We start from the raw sequence: 21,182 nt of genomic DNA on the forward strand, positions 1-21,182 counted from the left end.
GCAGCAGATTCAACAAAAAATATAAATGAAAGCAACAAGTGGAAACCCCTTGATTTTGTCCCATATAATAAAGGTAGAATTGTTATTACCATAGTCTGGAGTTTGATGCATTGTTGTCAAGTCTCCTGTTCAGGAGAACTTATTAAAGAAAGGACATTTCTTCTTAAAAATAATTTTAGCTAACTTAAAGAACTCCCTCAACTGCAAAATGCTTTTCAACACCAGTCATATTAAAAAAAACCCTTCATCCCAATCAAAGTTTTCTCTAAGAACACTGAAACAACATTAAGGTCACACAAAAATGTAAAATGCCAGATAGAAAATCATCATCTCGGCAACATTTTGGTACCAGCTGTTTTTCTCCCTCAGCTCTCCCAACTTCCAAGACCCCTCTTTAATTCAGCAACAACAGACCCCCTGTATCTAAAACAGCTGGAACAAGAATTCTTTACCCACTGGCAGTGACCAGAAGGCACCAGGTACTGACATCACCTCAGTAAGAAGACACATTTTCAACAGTATAGATATTTTTCCCTGGGATTCCCTCACACCTGCTTGCAAGGTTAACACCATTTCATCAAGGGCAATTGCTATGAATAGAAACTCAAGTAAAACAAAACATTTTAAGTAATTAGTACAGTTACTACAGACATCTTTCAGAAGGCAAAAGGACTGCCTAGAATTTATGGTTTGGAAGTGAGTGAGATCAAAGGCTCATCAATTAAGCTAATTTATTATTTGTTATAGTTGATGGATAGCTGGTCTCACCTTCAATTAGATTACAGTACCACGACAGAGATGCTTTAAATGCTCTAAAATTTATCAACAGGAGTTGTATTTCTGCCAAATCACTACATAACTTTCTTTTTCCTCACACCTTTAACCTTGACAGGTTTAAAAAGACTTCTCTGTTTGTTTGTTTTTATGCACTCAGCCTGTATTTACATCCAGAATAATTGTCTGCAACAAGTCTTGCCTCAGTGGGAGGAATCACATAAATGGTCCTGCCATTTGCTGCTTCAGGGTCACATTTCATGCACCTCAGAATTAGGGGAACAGTGGCAGAGCTTTGCAGTTAATTTACCTTCCTTGGTCCATGATAAAACTGCACCTGCAGCCCCTCTGGTTGCTGCTCATCACCTCCTTAAAGTGCTCAAGTCTTAGAGGAGCTCATAAAATTACAAACAACTGCTCATGGAACACGTGAAACCAACCCATGAGAGACTGAAACAAGAGAGTAGAGCTGGAAACCAACTTAAGGTGCAGCTAAATTGGTATAAAAGGCCCAAAAATAAAGTGCATCTTACAGAGACTTGATTTCTCATTTCAAATTGTATTTATTCTTGTTCCAGGTCAATAAAGATGTAATTACCATTTTAGTACCTCAGCACATCTTCTACTTTACATTTCATAAGTCTCACAGAAATTTTTAGGAATAGTACAGAAATACAGAGTTTAAAGAGGCAATTTTTTGCCACAAAATAGAAGAGAAAATGCCCAAAAATACAGCCCTTCTGGTACCTACTTTCCCCTCTTACACAGACTGAAAAGCACAGGCTGCTCTGCACTGAGATGCACCAGAAGCAGCAAACTCACAGTAACTGTTTTCTCCTCAAGTATCTTTCTAGTCAGAGAGTCTAGTCAAAAATTCACATTTTTGCTGGAGCCCCAAGTTTCTACTTGGATGCCTGAATAGACTAAATGTGAGAAATTGAAGAAAATAGAGCCAAATAGAAGGAAAAATTAGCAATGAGAGATGGTACAGAACTGCAGACTGCTAAAAGATAAATTAAAAATCCCAGTAGTTCACATAGAATACACAACCCTGATTTTTATTTGTAACTGTTCCATTAGAACTTTTAGCCAAAGTGTTGCAGATACAGGGAAGCTCTTTTGATATGAAAGCTGATAATAATCAGAACTCAAGTTAATTATATCCAATCTTGCCCATTCCATATAGAGGAATGCAGAATCTCAGAAACTAAACCAAACCACAGGAACCTCAGAAAACTTACTGGTGGCTAAAGATAAATTTAGTTATTAAATAACCCCTTCTCTAGTAAAAAAACCCCAACAAATATTCCATGCTGTATTTATAAACACAAGTAAAATAATTGAGTATAAATTCACATCATGACAAAACCATAAAAGCCTCCCTACTCTGAGTTTCTTTAGCAACCTGCTCTCTGCAAAAAGTCAAATTCCTTCTGATTTTCACTGTGCCTACACTTTCTACTGAAGACCAGGGAACTGCTACATGAAAAAAAAATCACTTTTGGTGTTGAGGAAAGGGAGTGATCAACATCTTATCCCTACATGCTACACACTGAAAGAAGCAGCTTTAACCAGAGTGTTAAAACTTAATTTACTATAACAGTTATAAGGAATTTAAGTCCAAGCACTGAGAGATTCTACACCCATAAATAGGACAACTGAAAACATCTTAATGTTTTGAATGCATCAACTGTTAAAAAAAGTAGAATTAAGACTGAAAAAAAAAGTAGGCTACACAAGAGGTGCAGTTTGTTTTACCATCAAGTTTGTATCTTAGAAAAGAGCATAAGTAGAAAAAAACTGCAAGGACTGTAAGAATTTTAAGACTCAATGGTCTTCTATGGGGCCTTTGTAACTGACCTGCAAAGACATGAAAATTTGAATAATGTTCTCTTATAGTTTTCTACACTGTCTTCACTGACTCTGTAAGGTCAGAAATACATCACACTCTAAAGGTACCCCACATTTCATCTTTAATACAGTTACTCTGCATTAAAATTTTGTATAAATATGCCAATATAAGACCCTTATTTTCTGCACAATCACAATAAAAAATGAGATGCTGATTTTTCCTCTATTGAAATGTTTCAAAATATGCCACAGACAGCCTGAGTCTTTCACTCCAAACTGAAAACAAGTTTAATTTTAAGGAGTATTTCCAAGGAAACAGTATTTTGAGCATGACTAACCCAGGTTTCAGACTGATCCAGTTCTGCACAGGGAGGGAAAACCAAAAATAAATCAAGCAGTCATCTCGCACAGTGCTCAAAACTGTTACTCTTGTAACATTTTCCTTGTGATTCCTACAACATTCCTAGAAATATCCCCATTTGCTGACAATCCTCTCACTTTCTGAGGCTGCACCATTTCATCTTGTGATACTTGTGAAGCAGGAAAGCCTTTTTGGGGCCACACTGTCAGAAAAGAAGAGCTGAAGAGAAAATAACATAATGTCAGTGTGGGCTACACTGAAGTTATCACCCATACACTGTATTTATGTGAATGAACTTCAGAAAAAAGAAATAACACATTTTGCAAGAAGCAAGGACCAAGAAACTAAATATATTCTCCCTTCCTTTTAAATTAGAAATCTTAATTTCTACCAAACACCAACAAAGAAATAAAACTCTTGTTACAGTACCAATATTTCTGACCAGTTACACCTCAAATAATCCTCTTAGACATTTAGTTGCTGTTCATCTCTGGTCTCACAGGCTCAGGTAACAAATTAATTACTGCTACAGTTTAAGAAAAGATACAAGTGCTGATTCATGACCCAATCTCTTCTTTCAGCTGCTGCAATTCAAATGAAGATGCCAATGAAAGATAATTCAGACATTATCAGATTCTACTCTACACACAAGTACTCTGATAATAATGCAGCAAGACCTACTTATATGTGAGTAGTGACTGAGCGAACTTTGCATGTTCTCTTAACAAGTGCCTGTTCTTGTAACAAATAACACATCAAAGCTATAAAAATAGTTCTGAAGACTGCACAAAGTTTTTATATTACATTAGCAGTATACAGAGCAAATAAACCAGCAACTGACTATGTTCTGTATTTTATTACATTAGTAGTATACAAAACAAATATGCCAGCAATTGACTATGTTGTGTATTTTGTTTATTGGTTTATGCTTTTGTTGTGAACAAGAAAATGGGTACACTGGACACTAAAGCAAAACCCAACTTACTGCAACAGAAATAATTTGCCATGAAAAATGTGGTTTCTGCTTACAGAGCTGCACACACCTGCTCTATAAGACAGCAAAGCATTGGTATTTCACAAACATCAAACACACTAAAACAGCTCAGGCTAAACCAGAGGTGGAGGTGTCATGAAAACTCAGCCTTAATTCTCACAGTATTTTTGTTCTGGAGAGTTTTTCCTTTTTTATTTCCCCACCCACTTCACCACACACAGAACACACACCACGAGGTACTGCCAAAGCAACAGATGAGATGCTTGTACAGCCAGAGTTAAAACCCAGACACAACAGGTTTCTAAAGCTTTACCCAACACACACTCATTCCTTGCATGAGCTGCTGTACCAACACTGTGGTGCCCAACACTGAGCAGAACTTGCAGATGAGTGACCCTTCCCCTGGACTCTGTTGGGGAGGCCACACCTTGAGTGTTGTGTTCAGTTCTGGGCCCCTCAGTTCAGGAAAGAGATTGAGGGGCTGGAGCAGGGCCAGAGAAGAGCAACGAGGCTGGAGAAGGGACTGAATGTGGCACTGAGTGTCCTCTTAAACACCTCCAGGGGCAGAGAAGCCACCATGTCTTGATCCAACCCCACTGTGATCACCAGCCCATGGCACTCTGTGCCATGGGCTGGTGATCACAGTGGGGTTGGATCAAGGATTGGACTTGATGATCTCAGAGGTCTCTTCCAGCCCAACTGAGAAGAGAAGAGCAACGAGGCTGGAGAAGGGACTGGAGCACAAGTGCTGTGGGGAGAGGCTGACGGAGCTGGGGGTGTTTAGCCTGGAGAAGAGGAGGCTCAGAGGTGACCTCAGCACTGTCTGGAACTGCCTGAAGGGAAGTTCTGGCCAGGTGGGGGTTGGTCTCTTCTCCCAGGCACTCAGCAATAGGACAAGGGGGCACGATGGGCTCAAGCTCTGCCAGGGGAAATTGAACTTGGAGAGCAGAAAAAAATTCTTTGCAGAGAGAGTGCTCAGGGATTGGAATGGGCTGCCCAGAGAGGGGGTGGATTCCCCATCCCTGGAGGTTTTTCAGCTGAGCTTGGCCGTGGCACTGAGTGCCATGATCTGGTAAAGGGACTGGAGTTGGACCAAGGGTTGGACTTGATGATCTGGGAGGTCTTTTCCAACCCAATCCATTCTATGATTCTGTGCCCCTGACGATCTGCACCAGCCCCACCACAGCACAGACTAAACAACCCCCCCCTGCAGAGACCCAAGCCAAGTGTTATCTGCTACAATACAGCCTTTCTAAACTCAGCTTTAGTTGTTTCTTCTAGATGGCTTACCCACTTCCAAGCCTTGTTTTCATTCATTCAAGGTCAGGTTTGGTGGGGCTTTGAGCAACCTGGTCTGGTGGAGGGTGTCCCTTGGCAGGGGGATTGGAATGAGATAATATTTAAGGTCCCTTTCAACTCAAACTGTTCTATGATTCTGCATTTTAAGCACACATCTTCCTCAGCTGTTCTAAAAGCACTGAAGGCTATTTAGAAGTAGATGGTATTACTACCATTTGCCTATTCTTAATGATTATATTCACAAATCAATGAATAAGAATGGACAGAAATTCAAGACACTGAGGATAATAAAAGCATTTCCCTAAAAAGTTCATTTTCCCTTAGAAAGAAACAGACAAGTCTCCTCTGGGGAAAGATTTAAAAAGGCAAAAAGCTGTATTTAAAATAAAATTAAGTGGGCATAAGCCAGTAGTACAACCAAAAGTAGGATTTCCATCCTCCTGGGCCCAGATGTTGTTTCTGCCCCAAGTTTCCCTTTCTTTTGCTGCCGTAGCTGCCCATGAAGGGATACAAACAATCATACTGGGGAACAAACCTGGATGAAAAATAACTCACTCTTGAGGTCAACTTCTGGAGAATGGGTTACCCAACCAGGTTTACTATGAAGCTGACAGAGAGAGTCACAAACTGGGAAAAGGGACATGGACTCAGTGAGTGTTCAGAGATGCTGCTTCTTGTGGCCAAATCACCACAGATTTCACTCTGCAGTTTAGAGGAAGAATTACAAACATTAAAGAAACATTACAAACCCAAGAAGCCTAAGACTGAAATTCATGTAGAAATGGATGATTGCTCAGTCAGTCACACCTACACACATAAGCTGTTTATAACACAAAATAGTGAAAGGTAGTTACTTCTCAAAGCCAGGCAGGCCAGTGGATTCCCTGGAGACAACCCCTTGGAAAGCAGAACCAGAGTGTGCTCCTGGCCAGTATGAAATGCCAAAGAGTGAGACCCAAGGCTACAGCAAAGCTTGTGGATTCTCAGCTGAGATTAATAGATGAGACTTCACCAGTAAAGAAGGACACCAACAACAAGAACACAAAGCTTTGGACTTGTGCTTACATGAACTGTGATGGAATAATGCAAGTATCTTCAGCTGTGTAAAAGAGGGAAATGCCAACTAGACCCTAAATAAAGTATTAACTGGGGGTCTGTAAAGCAGATGCATTATTGCTTTGCATAAAGACACATGATTAAAATATGTGAAAGACCAGCACAAGTGAACTCAATAAAAAGCAGCATGAGAAAACTGAAATCAGGATTTGAGAGAGACTTGAAAAAGTCTCATTTGGATATACTGCCACAGCTAAGAGAATGGCCACTCACATTTTTTGGAGAGAACAGTACAGAATTGTACAGACAGAGGCTAAGGCTGCATTTCCAGATCACAAGAATAGGTCCAAAGGACTTAGGCACACCCTTGTTCATTCTCATTCCTACACTGCCAATGTAGTTTGCTTTAATTAAGCTCCAGTTGTAGAAATTTAGATGAAACTGGAGTTCTGTGCAAAAAGCAACACTCTGCACACCTGACCCTCTTGAGTACTGTAGTAAGAAATTACAGAATAAAAACTGTGTATGTTAGTTCTGGGTCTCTGATTGATCAATTACAAATGAGGGCTGCAATAAGAGCTTAAAAAAGGTTTAAATTAAAACTGAAACTGTTTAGCTGACCCACCTACACTAGAAATTAAACATAGAATAGAATCATAGAATGGATTGGGTTGGAAAAGACCTGTGAGATCATCAAGTCCAACCCTTGGTCCAACTCCAGTCCCTTTACCAGATCATGGCACTCAGTGCCACGGCCAAGCTCAGCTGAAAACCCTCCAGGGATGGGGAATCCACCCCCTCTCTGGGCAGCCCATTCCAATCCCTGAGCACTCTCTCTGCAAAGAAATTTTTTCTGCTCTCCAACTTTAATTTCCCCTGGCAGAGCTTGAGCCCATCGTGCCCCCTTGTCCTATTGCTGACTACCTGACTGTACTTGCTGCAATTGACACATATATATGTTTATTTATTTTTAAATTAACTGGACATTTCAATAGAGATGCAGATACAACCTACTGCAGTTAATAGTCTCCTTCCTACCGTGCTTTGCAATCAACACCTTGGTACTGCTCCCTGTACTTACACCCACTACTCATCTCCAATCACTCACACCACTGTCCACAAAGTTCCAGATGAAGCCAAACAGAACAAAACAAAAGAGTTTAAAAGGAGAATATAAATACATAGAGGCTTTTAGACTACAACATGATACAGAAAGAAAAATGAAGAAATAAAGAACAACAGAAAATATTTACAAAGCAACATGACGATTGGCTACCATTTTTAACAACAATAATTTGAAAATAAGGTAAATATTTCACATATCTGTACTGTAGCAGCACATAAAAGAATTTAGGACTCCCTAAACTGTGCAAACACCAAGACAGTTTTTGTTTTAATGATATTTGAACCTTATTACTTTTATTGAACTTAATTCCCACTTCCCTTTCCTCATCCACGACCGTGCATGACCCTCTCACACCATCCTGAGGTACCAAAAAGCAGCTTCACTCTTTGTCTGCTCTGCAACACCAACCTCCAGATCCAGCTGTTACTTCCTGGTAAACCTGTTTTCACACTTTCCTCAGTGTTCAAAACACCTAAAAGTTGGCCATGAACTTTGCAAAATTAACCTATTATGCACCTTCAAGACAGTTACTCCTCAAAATACACAAACAAAAATGCTGGTAGACTTATTCATATGATACAGTAGTGCATGGACTAAATACTTTAAGCTGAGTTTATTAAAAAAAATAAATATAAGTAGTAAAGGCTACTACCAAAGGGAACCCCAAATGAACAGCACTAAATTATCCACTGACATTTATGAAAGTTGGAAGCTGTTCTTCAGCTTGCAGAGAGACATCTGGGTAGCCTCGTGTAGCCTAGGATTTATTTGAAACACTACAATAAAATACAGCTGTGGTGTTTCCACAGCCAGGCTCAGACCTTGAGAACAGATTATTTTGCAACACTGAGGCATTTTAGCTAATTGACCCTATTAGTCACAGGCTGGTCTTCTACAGATTTGATTTCCTGAACTCTCTTCCTTAACAGATGCCAAGGAAAGGAGGAGAAAAAAGCCAAACCAAACCAAAGCAAACCAACCTGAAGCAAGCCAGGTGAAGTGCAACAGGCAGTGAAAAAGAACTAATGAACCCTATCAGATACAAACTGGTTTCTACAGTCCTATTTCTCTGCCATAAATTCCCCAGTTTACTTCTGACAGAAAAATGTATTAGTGTGAATGCAGCACAAACACTGAAGTGTAAGACATTCATCCTGCAGCTCATCAAAGACCTCCTGGATCTGGAAAGAGGGTCCAGAGATACACACATGACATCCAGGGAGGTTCCACATGTTGATTCCTGCTCTTTGTCAGCCTGGCTAGACTTGGCTTTGGTTCTGTGCACAGAATTTCCCAGCATCCATACTATCTTATACAGTGAAAAAAATTAACATCCCAGCTCATTATGCAGTTAATGTTTCATAAAGTGACACCAGCAAAGGTCAGAAGGATAAAGCAAGGACAAGGCAGGGTGTATTATCATTATCAAGGCAGTGTGTATTATCATTAGCTGAAAAAAGTACCCTCAGTTTTTTAAGCAATATCAGCAGGCAACTTCACAAGTGCAACTCCCAAATCACCATTTAAATGACAAAACCTTGAAAAAATTTACTCTAAGGTGTTTTTCTACTTTTGCAGGATTCCCTTGATTGGTCTGTTGAAGTAGAAATTACTAAAATCAGACATAAATATCCAAGGTAAAGTGTTAGGGGAGTTATGCAAAAAGACATCCCCACACATGAGGACAATTCTTGAAATCCACTGCTTCAAAAAAGGCAGCTCCCAAACTAAGCAGGCAGAAACTTAATTCAAGAAGAGATGCACAATCACTAACAAATCACAGTAACAACCTGTCCTTAAATGGCAGCAGCAGGGCAACTTTTAAAAAATGTTCCAAAAAAACCCCCAAAATCCAACATAAGAGGTGTTTCTAAAATTGACAGTAAAACATTACTTGAAACACTGAAGTCTATTGTCTCAAATTAAAAATAATTAGCTCTTCATAGTGTGACAAAAGTAGCTACAGACCTCAGTTTTTCACAGCAAAGAAATCTACCAAAGATAACTTCTGGGAACAGAAATAACAACAAACCCATAAATGCCCCTACAAAACAGCAGTAGCAGTGAGAGACTGTTCTTTCAATATATCTCCATTCAATACTGTAGCAAAACAAAAAAGTTTGGATATTGCTTATGACTTACAGAAGGCTTATGGAACACCAGGTTAATGAAAGAAACAAAAGACAAAGAAAAGACAAAGGTACTGAATTTCATCCAAAGAGCTACAACATCTCTCTTTTCAAGAGCACAGAAGCATCTGCAACACCCTTGCACAGCACCCAGAACAGGGATATTCAGTCCTGACTAGAACCTTGAAGATTGGAAAGAAGTTCTGCTTAGGTTGTCCCACGCAGGCCCCACAATCAGTGTCAGGATTAAAACACACCCTCTACCAAACGCAGTGAAAGATGAAAAGGAATTCAAATGGTTTAGCAAGGATTTCATTAGCACTTGAAGACCTTGCCAGGTGAGATTCTCTCTGCCTCAGTGGACTTCAAAGCATGGTATCACTTGTGCTTCGATAGATTCATAGCTCAGATGGATTCTGGGAAGCAGCAGGTTCTTACCTATCACCTCCTCTGTCCACAGGGTGACAAATTCCCAAACACCTGTTCAGAACATTCCCCTTCATTCTTACTACTGTTCATCAACAAGTAGCCTTAAGAACAACTTTTTGTTTCAAAATTGGTAGGAGATCCACGAAAACACCACACTGAGGAGGTAAATTGGTCTGCCACACACCCTAAAATCTTCCTAAAAATTACATGAAGGTCTGTAAATCCATAAAGCTGAAAAAAACACTTCACAGGTAAGAGCAGGATCAAACTGTGATTATTCAAACCCTCACTTCTCTGCCAGGAAAAAATGAGATAATGGTATTTATTGTGTACAGTGATTTGTGAACAATAAATACCACCATGAACTCTCTCAAAACAACCAAATATAAGAGTGCAACTTCCCAAGGATAAGGAGTCAAGCTGTATAAAGCAGTAAAACATGAAAATATGTTTTGACACCAAAGACATCTGTTGACTGAAAAAAAGACAGTGTGAGACAGTATCTCAAGCAGTGGTTAATAATGCACTCAATGCTTACCCATCTCTTCCCTTACTGACAATTTTAACTTCAAAATAGTATATGCCACAGGCCGCAGGTATTGGATGTGTAGCTCGAACAGAGGCAGCATCTTTGGGGGTTTTTCCATGACCTGAAAAACAATAGCATTCAAAATTCAACAAAAATGTATTTGATATAATTGCAGAAGGTGACTCAAAGGTATGGACATCAACTACTCAAAACAAAGGGCTTATGTAACGACTGAACAATACACAACACTCAAATCAGTGTGATTTTTATGCTGGAATATTTTCTTGCAACATTAAATTTTCACTGTAAGCACCACCTGTACTGCAACTAATCATGCAATGAGAAGTTCTGGATGTATTCTAAAAGGTCCTACAATTATTTGAAGAGAAACCAGGAAAAACTTTCATTACTGTGAATAACATAATGGACAAAAGTCCACCTGGGTACGAGTTCTCAAATGCACATTTATATAGACTGAAACATGACATGAGAGTTCAATCTAATGCTTAGTGCTTCTGAATCTACAAGTTATTTAAGATACCTTAATTTTAATGCCCTGCAGAATAAACATCAGTCATTATGAAGAACATACTACTGGTCATTGATTTCCATGTTCTGAATGTTATTTCAGGAAAGCATTGAGTGTTACACACCCTGCAATGGAGCTCATGCAGCTCCCACTCCCTCTGTGACAAGAACACCCAATGCCAGCTCTTGCCCACTCTCTGGATTTTCAGCCTAAACCCAAGAGCCACTTGCACTTCACTAACTTTTCTGAATGTGCCACCCTCTTCACAGTCCTTGGTTCAAAAGCAACTTGGGAGCAAGTTTTTGACCTTGTGACTCCTTATAGCAACAAGCTGTTCAAGCAAGCTCAGTGTCTCCCAGGTGAAGATCACACCTGGGGCCACAGGACACAGACTCATAGAATCACAAAATCAATTGGGTCGGAAAAGACCTCCAAGATCATCAAGTCCAACCCTTGGTCCAACTCCAGTCCCTTTACCAGATCATGGCACTCAGTGCCACGGCCAAGCTCAGCTGAAAAACCTCCAGGGATGGGGAATCCACCCCCTCTCTGGGTGGCCCATTCCAATGCCTGAGCACTCTCTCTGGAAAGAAGTTTTTTCTGCTCTCCAAGTTCAATTTCCCCTGGCAGAGCTTGAGCCCATCGTGCCCCCTTGTCCCATTGCTGAGTGCCTGGTTTAAATGGTTTTAAAAAGCAAGTTGGAAAGTATTTTTGCTCCTGGCAAGAGAGAATGTGATTCAGTAAGATGGCAACCAAGAACAGACTGTCATTGCCATAACAATAATTCCAGCAGATCCCATGGCTCCTCTCGGTGTGATCTGTGGCATGATGAGCAGAGCTGCCTGGTTTGGGTGTGCTGTACAAATCCCTTGTGCTGCAGCACTCCAGTTGTCACCTGCAGCCCAGACAGGCTGCTGCACCTGCACAGCATCTGATCTGCATGTGAAAAACCCACAGCCAAACATGCTCCTTCCACTGGCATCAACACTGAGCTACTGCTCAGGCTCAGATTAATCACATCTTGGGTGCAGCCAGTCGGGTCACACAGCAAACAACAACCTGCAGGAGAATGACAGCACAGGCAGCCAGAAAGATCAGGCCCAGCTGGCCTTAGGTATTGAACCTCTCAGCACAGGGATCAGGCCCTGACCTGTAGGGACCCTCTAAGCACAGTTGCTCCAGTGGAAATGCCCACAAAACACTCGGTGCTCACCAGCCTGCAGAGCCAGCACCAGCCACTCCAAACAAATGGCACCTGCTCAGCCAGGGAGAACTCTCACCACGGCCACACCTGCACTCAAAACTGCAGAGCACACTTCGCTCACTGAGATTAGGTTTAACCCACAAAGTTCTTCTGATGTAAATAGTTCATCCCAGTGTGCTGTTACCTTAAGGCAACTGGTCAACAATTACTTTTCTGGGTGCAAATCCATTGTCCACTTCAATGTGTCACTAGTAGTGCTAAATCACAGAATCATAGAATGGATTGGGTTGGAAAAGACCTCCAAGATCATCAAGTCCAACCCTTGGTCCAACTCCAGTCCCTTTACCAGATCATGGCTCTCAGTGCCACGGCCAAGTTCAGTTTAAAAACCTCCAGGGATGGGGAATCCACCCCCTCTCCGGGCAGCCCATTCCAATCCCTGAGCACTCTCTTTGCAAAGAAGTTTTTTCTGATCTCCAACTTCAATTTCCCCTGGCATATATTTTGTAATATTTTGTATAAAACTCCTTCAGTCACCTCACAGGTTGTACAATGTTCACCTTATTGCCAACCTTCTGCATGTTGATTTCTGAGGTATCACATGAGGAAAACTCAGTCTTTTACTCCTCCATACACAAGACAGGGTGCATGTTTTATTGTTCACTACTTCTAAGCTGTTTCCTCAGTCTGTGACACCCAAGGTAATAACTAAGCACACAATCCTAGAGCTTCCATGGGTCTGCTGGTTCAGGTGCTGGTAGCTCACTATTTGGCCATTATAAATTAGATTATTATTCCAAAATATGCAGAAATCCTTCAGCTAAAAGGGCAGAACATTAAATTTCTAAGATATCCCTTAAATTCAGACAGGTCTGATTAAGTGATGTATTAGTTAGAGGAGGGTGGGGGAAAGGAAAAATACTTTGTTTTTAAATATCCTTAGGTTTTTATTTTAAAATAAACTGCAAAGAAGTTCCCTTGGTTACTCCATGCACTTGACAATCTGTGTAGTTTCAGTCTGAGTCATTCTCCTTATTTGGGAAAGTCTTCCACTTAGAAAAGACTAAAGTAGTAGGAAGTAGCCAAATATTATTGGAAATGTACATGTCTTACCCAGCAGACTTTGTGAAATCACCATGTCAGTGTTTGGAAACAATGCCTATTTAAGGTATTCTTAGCACCTCTTCTTGAAACTGCCCTTCTCCCGCCCCCTTCCCAGTACAGGTAACTCTTTGCAAGGAGATCCCAGGAACCAGATTGATCAGCTCTAAGAAACCCACCAGATTTTTGTAAGCAGCAGCTCAGTTCGCTGCTCCTGCTCCCAACACAGGCACACGCAGCTGTCACGCTGCAAAGCAGAGGTCAGCACAGGGGCAGAGGTAACAGGACACCTCCCCAGTATTGCCAAACACTTCGCGTGGTGAAGCAACACCCTTGGGGAAGTCACTGCCCAAAACTACTTTCATCCCATTAAAACAGAAGGCACCCTAAATTTAGAACTGCTGCCCTTTTAATCTCCTACGAATCCCATTTTACTACTCCAGTGTGTTGCCTTTATTTGTAGTTACATACAATTATTATGTCTGACAGAAAATTCAACATCATTGAGCATTTAACTGCTTGCAGATATTCCCAATACTTCATTCAAAAATTCCAAATATATCATTTAAACATGGAAGTTGAGACTTTCAGGACTTCCAAGCTACACTGGATGATGTGAGGAGTTGGGAGACACCAGTTATCAGCCAGCCTTAAAACAAGAAACAGGCTCTTTACAGAACAGGTGGTGGAACTGCAAAATTTCTTACCAAAGGACACTACAGATGTTTCTTTATGAGGACATTGGGCAAGATTCTAGAAAAAAAAAAGTTAACTGAGACACTTCCTTGAGCTCAGGATGTCCTTCAGCTTAAACTGGCTGGGAACTGAGAGGGGAAACACACACACCATATTTCCCAAGATGAGTTTTGATGTTTTCCCAGGCACTCACTTTGACCACTGCCACCAGTGGGACTCTGAGCTGAATGCCCCACTAGTCTGATGTTTTATACTCCTGCCACATTCTTGGATAACCTGAATTCTCACTTCTTCCTTGCCTGTGAATAAAAAAGAAGTTTGACATCCAGCTCTGAACTTCTGAATCAGAGGTTCCAAAGACCTGAAGTAGATCACATGAATATTGCCCCAGGTTTCCTCAAAACAGAACCCTTTCAGTCAATCTATAGTTGAGAGTATTTAAAAGAACACTTTTAATGTGCATCTTATTTAACACTAAAAATTAATAATTTTTAGCATTAAAAAGAGAATTCTGCAAACATGCACTGGGGCAGAGAAGGGAAAACAGGTCTACAAAGCTCAAAATTTACACTGCAAACCAGATCATTGGTAAGTTCAGTTACCAGGATTGTTTTCATTCAGGATTCACTAGAAGTGTTTAATAACCATGAGCTGACCATGCTGTATTTCATTTTTTAACCATTCACATTGATGATTTTTAGTAAAAGTAGTATCACCACTCCTTTAGCAAAATTACATTGAAATTAATCTAAATTCAAATTCCATTAATTTGGGAAAAAGTTAATTCGGACAAAAACATGTTTGGAGAAGCCATTTCTGCTTTCAAAAAAGATCATGTTTGAACCTAAATCTAAGTGTAAAGTGCATATGCATCAAATACTCCAAAAGAAGCCTCTGGGAGTGGCTACAAAAGTGAGTGTGTTCATCCAGTTTAAATCCTCCAGTGAAGTTGACATAAGCTGAACTGCAGTTATTTCCAACAGGTGGTTCAATGACTTGCTCACACCGCCAAAAACAAAATAATCAAGGCCTAATCTTCTGTTGAATTCATTAGGAAAGTTTCACTGAGACAAGAATGGCTGCCCAGGGAAGTGGTTGAGTCACCACCCTGGAGGTATTTACAAAACCTGTGGATGTGGCACTTGGGGACACAGTTTAGTGGTGGACTCAGCAGTGCTGGGTTTGTGGTTGGACTGAAGGATCCTACAGCTCTTTTCCAACCTAAATGATCCTGTGATTCTAAAAAAAAAAAGACACAAATTACTGATCTCACTTGAACTTTTTTCCCCAGTTTAAAAAGCAAGAACATCTCAGAGTTACTAAGGTGTCCAAAGCAGGCAAACTGCACTGAATGTGCTGTGTTTTCTGCCAGAAAAATCAACACCATCCTTGTCTCACTGAGTGACAACAAAGAACTACAACTACAGAATCCCCTTCAGTTTGTTACAGGAAATGGAATGCACAGTTTGCACTGGAAAGTCATTTATTTTTGTTTTCTAGTTTGGCACTACAGACAGTTCAAAGGCAACTGCAGTGTAAATAAATGTCTGGCTAAGATTTCCTGGCCTGTGATACATTCAAAAAAGTTCATGCAATGGCAGCTTACTCAAAATTGCATAACTTTCCTCAGCCTTTTTTGGACACTTGTCACAAGACCAACTTAAGTGAAGTTACTATAGGACTTTCCATGATTTTAGCACTAGTGATTTAAGCTGTTTATCTAATTCTGGATGTAGTTTCTTCCATGGTTACAATCTGCACTGAGTCTGTTTTTGTGTCCTTACACTACATAGCACAGATCTCTATGTGCTGGAAACCCAACTTGTCTGTCTGGTGGAATGTTCACATTACACACAGTATTTATGAAATCTCTGTTATTCAACAAGACCCATGTGTTAATTCTGAATATTTTAGAAATAGGTAGGAATATTTTTAAAGATGTCTCACCTTAATAACTACATATTTTGTGTGGTAACTGCTTAACATGCAGGAAACATTGATGCTTTCTTTACCACTTACCTACAGCTCAGAGCTACAAATACTATAATTAAGTGAAATTACAGAAATATTTTTTCTAATGCTATTTTCAGTGTCTCCCTTACACAAATACCCCATGAGCAACAGTCACTAGGGCAGTGTTGGCTTTCTATCTGCTTGCACAGCTACCTGGCAGCAACACAAAAATGTATGTCTGTCCATCTGAAAAACAAAAATACTCCAGGTATTGTCTTTCATTACAGTATCTCTGATGCCTTGTGTATGTATTCACATCAAGATTTTGACAAAGCCACCTAATCAAGAATCAGAATTTGTAAAAGTGTAACAGAACAGCTCACTGTGGAAAGAAATCAGCCTGTTCTGGTAAACAACAGGGCAGTCAATGCATCTTGTCTTCAAATACCTCCCCAAGTAAGTTTTCCTTTCCTTTTTGAAGGAACACTCATTCTGAGAGAGAACAAAAAACCTTGGGGTTTGCAGACCTCCAACAACATTTAGAGCCGTTATTCTGATGCTACATTCCTTTTTTTTTAAACCTCCACCACTTGATCACTGCCTGGATTTGTGGCAGTTTTCATTTTTAAGCATTCTGTAGGATGCTTGCAAAAATCTTCAGGTCCAGCAATGCAGCACACACAGACTCAACGGGAGAAAGAGACACCTGCTGCAGTTCATGTTTCCACACAAGCTGTCAACTGGTAAGCAAGAAAATGAAAGGAAATCTTCAAAAATGCCATAGAGAGGACCATCATTCCTCTCACAAGCCAATGAAACAAACCCCTCACTGCTCACAATACATCAGGACATTAAAAAGATGATGTTAATGATATGAAAAATGACTTTGAAAGCTCTTGCTCTGATTGTTTCTCCCCACTCATTTTTTCAGAGACAAGTGTCCCCAACACACACAGAGTGGAAGGAAAACACTGATGTTACCACTTTCTGCCTCCCATCAGGCACAGACAGAAGGAGACTACTCCAGAAAAACAGTTCTGTAGACACAAACCTACAGAGGCAGAAGTGAAAATTTAACTGCACAAGGTACTTATCATAGAGTAGACAATAGTAAGAATTGCTTTAGGATACTGACTTCTTTGGCTTGAGCATTTTGGTCAAGAACACAACAGATCTTTATCTCTGCTCAGTATGTGACACAAATTTCCTTTCAAAAACACCATCCACTGTTCTTCCACTACTACTTAGATAACTTCAGAAGAACTGACAGTGCCAATATTCCACAACAAGATACTTTGGATGCCTTCAGATCTCTATTTGCACCTGATGTGTAGAAAGAAACATTATTTCATAGTCCTGAGCACATTGTTACTTGCTATCTTTCCTTATTGTCCTCACTGGACCTCCTCATTTTCTTCCCTTTTATTGTATTCTCAGGGCTGCAGGATCCAGGAAGAAAAGGCAGCAGATGCTTTAGTGGGTTTTCCCCGAGTTCTCAGGAAGGAATGGCCTGATGCCCAGTTAGCAACTCGAGGTGCCAGGCTGGTGACATAAACATGGAGCTGCCACCTTCATTAAATTACCAGGAAGAAAAGACAGGCCACTTAAGAAGCCACTCACAGCCATCTGCACTTAAGAAAAAGAAAAGCACAGGCACCTTATACTGGCATCTCTCTTTTACACAGTCCTCTGTGCTAACCTAGGAACTCTTCAACCTTCATCACTCACCATCACTTGAGAGCCAAAGTAAAGGTATTTTATGGTTATAACCTTCTAACTCTGCTTTATGACTCCTGGTAGAGCATCCACACTATTTCCTCTGTTACCTACACGTCAGAAACATGCTGAGCCTCCTGCAATTTCTTTGAGGTAATGAATTTCCTTTTTTTTATCACTATGGAAAAGGAGGTAAGTGAGGAAAAACATGGCTAGCACAAGGAAATCTTAAAAATATACTTCTGCAATTACCCTGACAGATCAGAGGTTCCACCTCTAAATTCTAGCTCATGAGCAAAAGGAGTTGGCCAAAACAAAGCAAACCAGCAGAAGGACTTGATGGCCATAAAGCTATGATCATCTCAGCAGAAAAATCAAAACCAAAACCAAACAACCCACTGCTACCAAGCACCAGAAAATACAAAATACTTCTAAAAATACAAGGTCATAAAACACTGAACAAAAGCCAGGAAATTCAGAGTTCAGTATTAAATTACACATCCTTAAATCAGTCGGTGCCTCCCAGAAACCTGCTCTGAAGTCACCAAACTCCTTTATTATCTTTGTATGGTGCATCAACCTTAGTATTTTTAACTGAGTGTTTTGTATGTAATAATAGAGCCTCTCTATCAAAAAAAAGTCTCCCAGAGTACATTTAATCCTTTCATGGCAGCCAAATCCTGCCATGTGTTTGTGTTGCCGTCTTCCTTCTCCGATTAAACAGCAACATGTTTATCGAGATTTCCCTTCAATTTCTCCACTGCAAACTCCCAGAAAGGGGAATTGCACGGGTGTTTTTTGCCCTCCCACCACGTTCATTTGATTACAGACTGACAAAAGATCCAGTTCTTCACAGCCAACTCAGCAGCGGTTTTGAATCCACAACACTCCTCCTTTAGGACTTTGGGCCTAGAACACCAGATGTGTCTGTGTTTTTTCAGGTCAGAGTGTACACTTACGTCTCCAGGTTTGATGACATTTCATAACAATCAACCCAAGTTTTTCTTCTATCGCCTCTCGCTGATTTTGTTTTTATACAAACGCACACTCTGGGGTTCTCACCTTTTATTTGAAAACGCGCAACTTTAACTATGAAACGTCCAGCAGAAAGTTACAAAGCCACCTTTATTAACACAAGCCCCATTGTCATTCCTTCCCTCAAATCACTCCGTGCAATACTTGGGCGAGCCTGTTACCAGTGACTTTAAAGCCATTTTTTTTCACAGTTTAAAAATAAACCGTGTTTTTCTCTCCGCTCTCCCCTCCCGTCATTTCCGTGTTCAATAGCTTAACGCTTGCTGCCCTTAACTCCGTTTAACCCTTGCTCTTCTCGAGAGACAGAAGGGGGGGGAAAGGGCAGCCACTTCTTTTTCTCGCTCATTACCATAAACAGGACACGTCATGCCGAGTGTTCTTTATTCTCCTGCCTCAGACCCAGAGCTCTGGCGATACCTGAACCCACGGAGGGAGTCCCGGAGTTTACATAATGCCCACTCCGGCAGCACAAGGAGCGGGGGCGGCCCCGAGGGTGCCCCCCCTTCTTATCCCCGCACGGGGGAGGGGAAAGGAAAGGAAAGGAGAGGAAAAATAAAGCTGAAATAAGGGAAAACAAGACCCCTCTCTCCACGGAGGAGGGGGCACTGTAGGGGATGGGAAAAGAGGGAAGAAAGAGGGAGAGGAGCGTGTGTTATTTCCTGTTATTGTTACCGCTGTGCCCCTGCCCGGCGGAGGGGCCTCTCACCTTTGTAGTGCACCCGCAGGTTGTTCTGCGAGAGGCCGATGTAGCTGAATTTGTCCTTCGGGCTCCACGAGCGGGGCAGCGGCGTCTCCTGCTCGTCCACGGCCGGGTAGAGCCTCTTGAGGCGGCGCTTCAGCTCCTTCTCCTGCTCGTTCAGGGCCGGGTCTCCGTGCGGGAAGGGCGCCGGGGCGCTGGGGCCGCTGCCCGGGGGCAGGCCCAGCGCGGCCCCGCCGCCCCCCGCGGGCCCGGAGCTGGTGGCGGTGCTGGTGGCGGTGCTGGTGGCCGTGGCGGGCGGCGGAGGCGCCGCGGTGGCCGGAGGCGGCGGGGGCGGCGGGTGCAGCAGCAGCGGGGCCGGAGCGGGGCCGGCGCTGGCGGCGGGGGCGATGCCCGGCGGGGGCACGGCGGCCGCCAAGGGGAGCTGCGGCGGCGGCGGCGGCTGTTGCTGCTGCTGCTGTTGTTGTTGTTGCCCGGACATCCCGGCTCCGGCCTCCTTGTCCTGCTGCTGCCGCTGCCGCTCCGCCGCCACCTCCCGCGGCGGTCGCGACTGTCACCGGACGGGCCCGGGGGGCGGAGCGACGGGCAGGCCCGGGGCGCTGCGGGGCGCGGGGCTCCGACACGAGCGGAGCGCCTCGGGGGCACGGGGAGGGTTGGCTGGAGGTGCCCGATGGGGAGCCAGGAGCCGGGGCCGGGCCGGGGCAGAGCGAGCGGAGCGGCGGCGGCGGCGGGGCCGGGCGGAAGCCGGAGGAGGAGGCGGGCGGGGAGCGGGGCCGGCTCGGCCTCCCCCCCCCGGTCGGTCCCTCCTCCGGCCGCGGGAGCGCGCGCGGCGCGCGCTCGCTCCGCCCGGCGCGCCCCCGCGCGCGCCCCCCCCGCCCGCCCCGCGCGCTCGCCCGAGCCCGCGCGTTCCGCCCCCCCGCGCGCTCCCGACGGGGCGGGCAGAAGGGGCGGGGCCTCCGCCCGGCGGCGCGCGCGGATGGAGCGGGGATGGAGCGGGGATGGAGCGCGGTGGAACGGGAATGGAGCGCAGATGGAGCGGGGATGGAGGGCGGAGGAAGCGGGGATGGAGCAGGGATGGAGCGCGGTGGAACGGGAATGGAGCGCGGTGAAACGGGGATGGAACGGGGATGGAACGCGGATGGAGTGGGAATAGAACGGGGACAGAGCGCGGATGGAGCGGGGATGGAGTGCGGTGGCACGGGAATGGAGCGCGATGGAACGGGGATGAAGTGGGAATGGAGCGGGGACGGAGTAGGAATGGAGCGGAGATGCGGGAATTTGGGAATGCGGGAATGGGACCGGAGCGATCGATGCGCTCCAAAGCGGTTCTAAAGCTTCCTGCCGTGACCAGGATCTGTGCAAGGATTTCTCCATAAGGAAGTGCCACCGACCGGGTAGTGGGAGAAAGGACACTGACCCTCAGGGGACTGCTGGAGGGTGTTACTGCCGCGGGCCAGGCGAATGGGGACTGTCCCCTCGGTATGGAATTGTCACAGGATCAGGATATCCTGAGCTGGAAGGGACCCACAAGGATCATCCAGTCCAGCTCCTGCAGAATACCATCCCCAAAAGTCCCACCATGTGCCCCAGAGCATCATCCAAATGCTCCTGGAGCTCTGCCAGCCTCGGGGCCGTGCCCGCTGCCCTGGGGAGCCTGGTCAGTGCCCACCACCCTCTGGGGGAAGAACCTCTTTCTAATATCC

General features: G+C 43.4%; 1 protein-coding gene across 3 annotated transcripts in view; it reads right to left on the minus strand.

Moving 5' to 3' along the window:
* Positions 1-20,328, minus strand: part of RANBP9 (RAN binding protein 9) — a 40,555-nt gene extending 20,227 nt beyond the window's left edge. The window contains exons 1-2 of one of the 3 annotated variants that reach the window (XM_071553198.1): positions 19,489-20,324; positions 10,558-10,669 (exon numbers count right to left, since the gene is read on the minus strand). In XM_071553198.1, coding sequence (XP_071409299.1) covers positions 10,558-10,669; positions 19,489-19,960 — 584 coding nt within the window. In that variant the 5' untranslated portion in view covers positions 19,961-20,324. Of the gene's footprint in view, positions 1-10,557; positions 10,670-19,488 lie in introns of all 3 variants that reach the window. The other 2 variants (XM_071553197.1, XM_071553199.1) reach the window with 2 other exon arrangements.
* Positions 20,329-21,182: the final 854 nt, after the last annotated feature.

This window comes from Pithys albifrons, chromosome 4, assembly GCF_047495875.1.
Source record: "Pithys albifrons albifrons isolate INPA30051 chromosome 4, PitAlb_v1, whole genome shotgun sequence".
Taxonomy (NCBI): domain Eukaryota; kingdom Metazoa; phylum Chordata; class Aves; order Passeriformes; family Thamnophilidae; genus Pithys; species Pithys albifrons.